Source organism: Muscardinus avellanarius (genome assembly GCF_963383645.1).
Source record: "Muscardinus avellanarius genome assembly, chromosome: 10".
Taxonomy (NCBI): domain Eukaryota; kingdom Metazoa; phylum Chordata; class Mammalia; order Rodentia; family Gliridae; genus Muscardinus; species Muscardinus avellanarius.
In genome coordinates, this window is record NC_137796.1 from 71305759 (window position 1) to 71315943 (window position 10185).

Here is a 10185-nt window from a genome sequence, read left to right on the forward strand (position 1 = left end):
CGGGCCCAGAGCTGAGCTGAGCTGGGGAGACAGACGCCTGCCCTTGGAGCTGGCGGACAGAGGTCGCCAGGGACCTTGTCGAGAGCAACTCCGGGGTGCCGGGTGGGGGCCGTGGAACGCTGGGCGGGAGGGGCTGGGGGAAGACACAGTGAGAAGACGGGACAGAAACCGCAGGCCACAGCCGGGCGTGGTGGCGCACGCTTGTAATCCCCGCGCTTGGGAGGCGGAGACAGGAGGATCACGCAGGTTCGAAGCCAGCCTCTCTGGCTTAAGAGACCCTGTTTCCACATAAAAATATAAAAAATAGGTCTGGGAGTGTAGCCCGGAGGTAGAAGGGCTTCCAGGAACCCCAGTACCACCAAAAAAAAAAAAAAAAAGAAAGAAAATAGAAAAAAAAAAAGAAACTGCCAGCCACAAGAGGGAAAGGGAGGCGGGGGCTGCTCAGGTCTGGTTGGTGGGTTGTTTCGGTGGAAGGTTCTAGAAGCGTGCTGTCCACCGGCGGCCACTTGTGACCAGCGGTCAGCTCCGCTGGACAGCACACGAAGCACAAGGCCGCAAGATGCCTGAGCCCGGGCGGGGTGCCGCAGAGAGGGGACGTAAGGACCGTGCAGAGGGGAGAAAGTGTCATGGAGTCCAAGATGGCAGTGGCCCAGGAAGCCGGTGTGCTCAGGGAGATCTTGCCTGCCTGCCTCCCTTCCTCTGCCCTCCCTCCCTCCTTCCCTCCTTCTTTCGGTACTGGGGATGAACCCAGGGGCATCCTACCTCCGAGCTACACCTCCAGCCCTATTTTATTTTCTATTTTGAAACAGGATCTCGCTGAGTTGCCAAGAGTCTACCAAGTTGCTGAGGCTGGCCTCACACTTGAGATCTTCCTCCCTCGGCCTCTCAAGAACTGGGATCATAGATGCCGGGGTTCTGGGCCTCTTCCGCCTGTGTGGCCCGGTATCTGGAGTGGGAGGTGAGCTGGGCGGAGGGAAGGCTGGACCTAGCCTGGTGCAGGAGAGCAAGGCCCTGTGCGGGCTCTGCATATCTACCCCCCACCTGAGTGCGGGCTGCAGGGCCAAGTGTGAGCCATTGAGGAGAGCCCAGGGAGAGCAAGGGCCTGGGTGAGCGGATGGACTGCAGAACAAATGAGTGGGCCTGGCAGGAGGGGTCTGCTCAGGACCCTCTGGGGTGATCTGGCCCATCCCTGCAGGAGCTGTTCCCTGCCAGGCCCATGGCCTCTGCCCTCAGGGGCCCGAAGACCCACAGAGGGCTACCTGTCTCCCCTTGTGGCTGGAGCTGGGGGTGGGCATGAGGCCCGTGAGGCCCCGCTCAGCCCTGGCAAGCAGAGGCTCAGGACTGATTTGCTGTCCTGTGACCTCGGATAGGTCCTCCCTGGGCCTCAGTTTCTGTGAAGCTAGGAGTGGAGAGAGAACTTTGGGGCCCTCCCAGGCCGAGGAGCCACAGAGCGGGGAAGGCCAGGCTTTCCAGAGGGAAGGGTGGGCCTATGGCCCTCACTGGAGGGCTGCTGGCCACACAGGGTGAGGGGAGACAGCCACCAGATTCACGCCCCAGCCCAGCAGACCCGTGGCCCCAGGAGGCTCAGTGCCAAGGCCAGATGGGGGTGGGAGCGAGGTTTAGGGCAGGTACGATGGGTAAATACAGTAGCTACAGACCGGAGCTGGGCCTCAGAGCCGAGCCCAGTCTGCTCACTCTGGTGGGTCAGGGGAGGGAGGACTGGGACTGCTCCTTGCGCCCTGATGGCGTATGCACATCAGGGCTGCCAGGCCGGGGCCACGAGAAGGGGCCTCCAGCAGGGACTTCCAGGCCCTGACCATGCCTGTCCCCACATGTGCGGAGGCATGTGTATGTGGACCACATGAAGGAAAGCACACGTGTCCAAACACATGCATACAACACACACGTGTGTAAACCCACAGGTGTGAGCCCCTGTGCACACGAAGCCCTAGCCGGGAGTGTGGCAGGGAGCCGGCCAGGCAGCACCTGTGATAAAGCTCTTGGGCCTGTAATCCTCCTTAAGTTGACTTTGGGTTATTTTGAGCAAGAGATTAAAGGTGATTATGATCGGATCGCAGGGCCCTGGCGCCGCGCTTCCTAGAGGAGGCTGTGGCTCCGGCACCCCCTTCTGGAGGCTGGAGACCAGAGCTGACTCCAGTTAAGCCTGGCTCCTCAGCCCCTTCCCAGCCACGTGACCTCAGGAGGCCCAGCAGACAAAAGCCACGAGGTCGGCACAGTTCCCAGCAGGTGGATCATGCCTGGTGGGGTGGGAGGGAGGCGCCCTGGGGTGCTGGACGAAGTGCCCCTGCCATGCGAGGGTGGCAGGAAGGAGCCAAGGCTCTCTCTGATGCCACTGCACTGTGGACCTGCATCACTAACCTGGCCCTGCCGGGCCCCCTCTGCTTCCCTTGTAGGCGCCTGAGTTTGTTTGTTTGTTTACTTTCTGGTGCTGTGGATTGAACGTAGGGGGATCCTACCTCTGAACTACACCCCCAGCCCTATTTTTTATTTTTTTATTTTTTTTGTTTTGAAACAGGGTCTCACTAAGTTGCGGAGGGCTTCACTAAATAGCTGAGGCTGGTTGCGAACCCGGATCCTCCTGTCTCAGCCTCCCAAGTCCTGGGATTACAAGTGTGCGTCACCACGCCTGGTGGCTCCTGGGTTTAAACGGGGCGCAAGACTCAAGCAGGCCCCTCCTGCCCAGCCATCCTGAACCCAGGCTGTCCAGGACCTCTCTGAGCCACATCCCCTCTGGGACCTCCCCTTTCTTCAAATCTCAAGTAGTCAGGAGAAGTGGTATATACTCAGAGACTGAGACAGGAGGATTGCAAGTATGAGGCCAGCCTCGGGAATTTAGCAAGACCCTCAGGAACTTAGTGAGACTCTGTTTCACAATTAAAAAAAAAAAAAAAAACAACTAAACTGGGTGTGGTGGTTCATACTTGGGAGGTGGGAGGCTGAGACAGGAGGATTCCAGGTTCAAAGCCAGTCTCAGGAACTTAGAAAGGGCCTCCACAACTTAGTGAGACCCTGTTTCCAAATAAAAAATCAAATAGGGCTGGAGGTGTAGCTCAGAGGTAGAATACTCCTGGGTTCAATCTCCAGTACTGCAAAAATAAATAAATAATAAATAAATAAAAATAAACCCAGTGTGATAGCACATACGAATAATCTCAGTACTTCGGAGGCTGAGACAGGAAGATTGCTGGTTCGAGGCCAGCCACAGCAATTTAGCTATGCCCAGCATCTTAGCAAGACCTTGTTTCAAAATAAAAAATAAGCCAAGCATGGTGGTGCATGCCTATAATCCCAGTACTTGGGAGGCTGAGACAGGAGGGCTGCGGGTTTGAGGACAGTCTCAGAAACACAGCAAGACTCTTAGCAACCTAGGGAGAACCTGTTTCCAAATAAACAAAAATAAAAAGGTCTGGAGGTGCAGCTCAGAAATAGCTCTGAGTTCAATCCCTAGTACCACAAAAGGTGGCGGGGGTGGAGATAGAGCTGAGGGTGTAGCTTGGAGGTAGAATGCCTCTAGGGTCAATACCCAGGACCAAAATAATAATAATAATAATAAATAATTAAGCTTAATTTAAGAGAAGGGCTGGGGATGTAGCTTGGAGATAGAATGCCCCTGGGTTCCATCCCCAGTACTAAATAAATAAATAAACAAGTTACAAACAGACTCTTCCCAGGAGCCAGATCAAAATTGTTCTTTATGAAGTTTCCAAAGAGGGGAAAATCCATTTCACATCATTATATTTTTTCCTCCTAATTTGAACCGCCTCAGTGCAGCCCGGTTGCAGACGTCAATATCGGTGAAATACACTCGGCTGGCTGCCCGCCAGGCCACAGAGCAGGGCCAGAGGCCGGCTGTAAATCCAAATAGTAACAAGCAAACACCTTCCCGCTGCTCTGTCCTGCGGGGAAGGCACAAGTGGGGCGGGCAGGCGTGTCCTGCAGGCAGAGGCTGGGGTCTGGGGGAGCGGGGACCCGGCCTGCCTGTGGGAACCCTGGGGCTCCCCGCTCTGGTCTCAGCTCATCACAGGCTACTGCTGGTTCCGGGAATGGAGGAGACACAGTTCCTGGGCGCAGGGCCAGTGGGACTAGGGACAGTGAGGGGTGATCTGCCCCCACTGCGGTGGAGGGTGGGGGAGCCCGCTCTGGCCCTGGGACTTTGAGGTGGCCTTATAGAGCCGGAGGACCTGCAGGGCACAGGGACTCTTGGGAGAGAGGGCTTTCTTTTCATTCTTAATACTAGGCTCTGCGAGGTAGGTGGGGATAAGCCCAAGACCTGAGCATGTTGTGGGGGGCAGCACAGAGCCCCCCCCTCCCCAGCTGCTTCATCTAAGGAAACCCGAGCTCAGAGGAGACAGGACTTGCTGGGACATGCCTTGCTTGTCCTTGTCCCCAGTGCGTGCATGGGCCGGGCTGCCTCTCATGCCATCCTTTGAGAGACGAGCTGAGTCCTGGAAGGATCCTCTGCCTTGGGCTGAGACTCCCAGGGTGCTCAGGGCACTGAGACCACGAGGTCCTCAGGGTGTCCCGGCGGGGAGCGGAGTGCCTCCAGGTCTTGTCTCCAAGCCTCAGCTTCCTTGTGTGTCCAGGGTTGCACAGAGTGTAGGACGGGCCACACGGGCTTTGACTGACTCCACATGGGCCTGAGAACTCTGAGCCCAGAGATACAGTGGAGTGGCCCTGAGGGGCTTGGCTAAGCCAGCACTTGGAGCCGCCACCAAGTCACTTTCTGTGACCCGCTGTCTCTTCTTTTGTCTTACAACAGAGACTTCTTCGGAGCAAAGGCAGCGGGTGGAGCCGCCAGGACACGCAGGCCCATGGGGAAGGAGGCTGTGGCCACCGCTGGACTAGGACGAATGACCAGGGGTGTCGGGCCGTGAGGGAGGAGCCCTCCTTCCGGCACTCCTGCCTGCGGCCATGCAGCTTGGGACGGCACAGCCCTGAGTCAGGCAGCTCCCCATCCCGCTCCTCTCTCCCTCGGGGGGCTGCCGCCAAGCCCCCCAGCCCCCCCATCCAGTCCCCCACCCCAGGCAGGCTGAGCGGGGTCTCCCGCCGGGGTGGTCCGATGGCCGGGCGCGGGTGGGCCGCGCTGTGGGCCGGCGTGGTTGCCGCCCTGCTGCACGCGGCCGGGCTGGCCCGCGCCGACTGCTGGCTGATCGAGGGTGACAAGGGCTTCGTGTGGCTGGCCATCTGCAGCCAGAACCAGCCACCCTACGAGGCCATCCCGCAGCAGATCAACAGCACCATCGTGGACCTGCGGCTGAACGAGAACCGCATCCGCAGCGTGCAGTACGCCTCGCTGAGCCGCTTCGGCAACCTCACGTACCTCAACCTCACCAAGAACGAGATCGGCTACATCGAGGACGGCGCCTTCTCGGGCCAGTTCAACCTGCAGGTGCTGCAGCTGGGCTACAACCGGCTGCGCAACCTCACGGAGGGCATGCTGCGCGGCCTGGGCAAGCTGGAGTACCTGTACCTGCAGGCCAACCTCATCGAGGTGGTCATGGCCAGCGCCTTCTGGGAGTGCCCCAACGTCCTCAACATCGACCTGTCCATGAACCGCATCCAGCAGCTGAGCAGCGGCACCTTCGCCGGCCTGGCCAAGCTGTCGGTGTGCGAGCTTTACAGCAACCCCTTCTACTGCTCCTGCGAGCTGCTGGGCTTCCTGCGCTGGCTGGCCGCCTTCACCAACGCCACACAGACCTACGACCGCATGCAGTGCGAGTCGCCGCCCGTCTACTCCGGCTACTCCCTGCTGGGCCAGGGCCGCCAGGGCCAGCGCAGCATCCTGGCCAAGCTGCAGTCCGTCTGCACCGAGGACTCCTACACCGCTGAGGTGGTCGGGCCCCGCCCGGCACCCGGCCGATCACCGCCACCACCGCCGCCACCGCCGCCCGAGCCCAGCGACATGCCTTGTGCCTATGACGAGTGCTTTTCCGGGGACGGCACCACGCCGCTGGTGGCTCTGCCCACGCTGGCCACGCAGGCCGAGGCCCGTCCCCTCATCAAAGTGAAGCAGCTGACCCAGAACTCGGCCACCATCACGGTGCAGCTGCCCAGCCCATTCAACCGCATGTACACGCTGGAGCACTACAATAACAGCAAGTCCTCCACCGTGTCCAAGCTGACCCAGGCCCAGGAGGAGATCCGCCTGACCAACCTGTACACGCTCACCAACTACACCTACTGCGTGGTGTCCACCAGCTCGGGGACGCACCACAACCACACCTGCCTCACCATCTGCCTGCCCAAGCCGCCCAGCCCGCCCGGGCCCGTGCCCAGCCCCTCCACAGCCACCCACTACATCATGACCATCCTGGGCTGCCTCTTTGGCATGGTGCTGGTGCTGGGTGCCGTCTACTACTGCCTGCGCAAGCGGAGGCGCCAGGAGGAGAAGCACAAGAAGGCGGCGGCGGCCGCGGCCGGCAGCCTCAAAAAGACCGTCATTGAGCTCAAGTATGGACCCGAGATGGAGGCGCCTGGCCTGGCTCCGCTGTCCCAAGGCCCGCTGCTGGGCCCCGAGGCGGTGACCCGCATCCCTTACCTGCCGGCCTCGGCGGCCAGCGAGGTGGAGCAGTACAAGCTCGTGGAGAGCGGCGAGACGCCCAAGGCCAGCAAGGGGAACTACATCGAGGTGCGCACGGGGGAGCCGGCGGAGCGCAGGGACTGTGAGCTGGGCCGGCCGGGCCCCAACGGCCAGGGCTCGGTGGCCGAGATCTCCACCATCGCCAAAGAGGTGGACAAGGTCAACCAGATCATCAACAACTGCATCGACGCGCTCAAGTCCGAGGCCACTTCCTTCCAAGGCGCCAAGTCCGGGCCTGCGTCAGCCGCCGAGCCTCAGCTGGTGCTGCTGTCCGAGCCTCTGGCCGGCAAGCACGGCTTCCTGTCGCCCGTGTACAAGGACACCTTCAGCCACGGCCTGCAGCGGCACCACAGCGTGGAGGGGGCGCCAGGGCCCCCCAGGGCCAGCACCTCGTCCAGCGGCGGCTCCGCGCGCAGCCCTCGCCCCTTCCGAGCGGAGGCCGCCGGCGCGCACAAGCCCGGGGCGGCCGAGGCCAAGTACATCGAGAAGAGCTCACCAGCAGCCGACACCATCCTCACTGTGACGCCCGCGGCCACCGCGCTCCGGGCAGAGGCCGAGAAGGGCCGCCAGTACGGCGAGCACCGGCACTCCTACCCTGGCCCCCACCCCGCCGAGCCGCCCGTGCCGCCGCCCCCGCCGGCCCATGAGGGCCTGGGCGGCCGCAAGGCGTCCATCCTGGAGCCGCTGACCCGGCCGCGGCCCCGCGACCTCGCCTACTCGCAGCTCTCCCCGCAGTACCACAACCTGAGCTACTCGTCCAGCCCCGAGTACACCTGCAGGGCCTCCCAGAGCATCTGGGAGCGCTTCAGACTGAGCCGGCGGCGGCACAAGGACGACGAGGAGTTCATGGCGGCCGGCCACGCCCTGCGCAAGAAGGTCCAGTTCGCCAAAGACGAGGATCTGCACGACATCCTGGACTACTGGAAGGGCGTGTCCGCCCAGCACAAGTCCTGAGCCCTCGCGCCGGCCCCCGGGGCCCCACGCCTCTCCCCGAAACTCGTGACGCCCACTGGACCAAAAAGGATACAAGACCCGCTGCAGCTATTGGCAACTCAGAGACGCACCGCGAAACCGACACGCGTGCACAGCACACGGCGGGGGCGGCCCTGCAGAGACAGCGGTAGGGGCTGGAGATGGCGAAGGGGCCGGTGATGAGGACCAAGAGATGTCTCGATGCGCCTGAGCCGTGAGAAGAGCTCACCGGCCGGCCCGCACGAGCGCGTGCACGCATGCGTACACACGCACACACACACACACACACATGCACACACATACCTACACAAACACGTGCACACATACATACACACACGTCTATACAAACACACAAATACATACATGTGCACACACAGGCACACAATGCGCACATATACACACAGACACACACGTGCACACATACATCTAGATGCACACACATGTATACACACATACAAACATACATATGCTCATATACAGGCATACCAATACACACATACATACAAACTTACATACGCACACATAGACAATTCAACAGATGCAGGTACACCCACATACATGTGCATATAATGCACACATGTTCATACAAGCACACATATACATACACACACGCACACACACACACCAGGGACTTCAGAAAACTGTGTCTTAGGGGTGGGGGGTGGGGTGGGGATTTTTTTTCATCTTTCCTCTGATTCTTCTCTGCCTTTTTCCTTTTCCTCTCCCTTTCTCTTATTTTCTTCCTTTTTAAAAAAATAAGAAAAGTTAAATTCTTGAAAAAAGTAAAACACCCACCGTGGAGGTGTGGCCAGCCTGGTCGCCTGGGTCCCCACTCCCCCACGCCACCTCCCAGTCCATGGTCTTCTGTGGCTTCTCTCTTCAGTCCGTCCCTTCATGCCCCCTCCGGAGGCCACCTCAGAGGGGCGGAGCAGGTGCAGGTGGCCAGGTGGCCTGGGACCGTCCTGAAGCCCGCAGGGACTCGGTGGGGGGGGGTGGGGGGGTGGAGGCTGTGCCTGTGGCCAGGTCAGGGTGGCCGGGAGGGGTGCGGGCTGGGAAGCACTGTGCAAAGTTCCCCAGCCCAGTCCCTGTTGTACTCTGTAGTTGTTCCATTGTACAGAAAAAATATTTCTATATTTGCAATGTTTGCTGTAAAATGAGAAAGAAAAAAAAAAGACTATGTCTACTTAAAAAAAAAATCTGTGAAGGAAAAAATCCAAATACCTGTTTGTCCTGGGTTTTTACTGTGGGTTTCAGGGAAAGCCTTGGGGTTTCTTGGAGCCCAGCTGTGGGTGGCTTTGGGGTGGGCCGTGGCTCAGCGGTGCGGGATCACACGGGGATGGTGGGCCATGCTGAGCCGGGAGTCCCATCAGCTTTGAAGGCAAGGGGGTGGGGCAGGCAGGGAGCCCATGCGGAGAGGCAGCAGGAGGGGACTAGCAGGCCCGAGCTGCTCCCCGCAGCCATGGTGTCTGGGTGAGGGGCCCCTTCCAGTGTGGTGAGGATGTTGAGGTGACTTGAGAATTTGCCTGTGAGTGGGTGTGAGCTGGAGGAAGTTGGAAGGTTTCTGCAGGACAGAGCTTCATCCCCACAGACAGACCTAGCCTGCATCCTGGAGCCATGGTCTCAGCCTGCCCCAGGCCGTCCTAGGCTGGGCCTGAGTGATTGGAGTACACCTGGCACTGGATTGTTCAAATCTTCCAGAGGAGACAGGAGGAAGTCTCCAAGCCTAGCTCCTGTGCTTCCTGCTGTGAAGAGGGCCAGCTCCTCATGTCCCGCCTCCAGCTCCCCCACGTCCTGCCTGGGGGGTGGAGCGAGACACGAGGACCTGATCATTTTCCAGACCCCGAGTCCAAGTCTGCCTGACGGCAGCATGAGGACCCTGTGCTCACCCCAGGGAAAGATCCCAGCCCCACCCTGGGCCTCCTGAGAGGGGAGGCTGGGTTCTTCAGGAAGGGGTGCCTTGCTTTGCCCCCTCACACCCAAGGGCCCCAGGACTGGCTCTCCTGCCCCATGCTGGGTGGCCAGGCTTGGCATTTTCCTCCCTGGCTGGGAGACTCCAAGGTCTTCCTAAGGCCCTGGTCACTGAGTGCCTACCCCAGCCATTCCCCGTCTGAACTTCCAACAAAGGCCCAAGAAGAGAGAAAGCTGGGGCTGCCCCCGGATTCCTAGGGGCTGAGGGAGCCCTGGGGGCTCCCACTATGACGGAAGCAGGTCCCAGAGACTAATAGGCCTTGGAGAAAGAGCTTGGGCCCCCAGCCCATGGGAGGACAGTGGAGGGCTGGGGGCTGGGAGCTGGGAGCCGTGGCCTCTGCTTGCACACTCAGTGACGGCAACTCACCCCTCTCCTCATAGCTTCCAGCTTTAGACAGAGCAGCAACCCCATACCCCTGCCCCAGGCCACGGCGCTCCAGACAAGGCTGCCTGGCCCTCCTCCAGGCCTTCGGCCGGCCGTCGGCCTGTCCTGTTGTCTGCACTTCAATCCTGGGTGGGTGAGACCTCCCCCAAGGCTCTGACCTGCGTGGGCCCATCAGGCACCTGCCACTGAGCCCCCCAAATTGAGCCATCCCAAGGATGCCCCATGCAGCGAGCTTTCCCCTTCGGCCCCACAGGGCCCA

The 10185-nt window shown here is 60.3% G+C and overlaps 1 protein-coding gene across 1 annotated transcript; it reads left to right on the forward strand.

The window, feature by feature from the left end:
- Positions 1-5080: 5080 nt before the first annotated feature.
- On the forward strand, positions 5081-7555 carry ELFN1 (extracellular leucine rich repeat and fibronectin type III domain containing 1; the record flags this gene model as incomplete). Its single annotated transcript, XM_080703220.1, has 1 exon — positions 5081-7555. One exon carries the CDS (start codon positions 5081-5083, stop codon positions 7553-7555), a length of 2475 nt encoding a protein of 824 aa, XP_080559346.1.
- Between the last annotated feature and the right edge of the window lie 2630 nt (positions 7556-10185).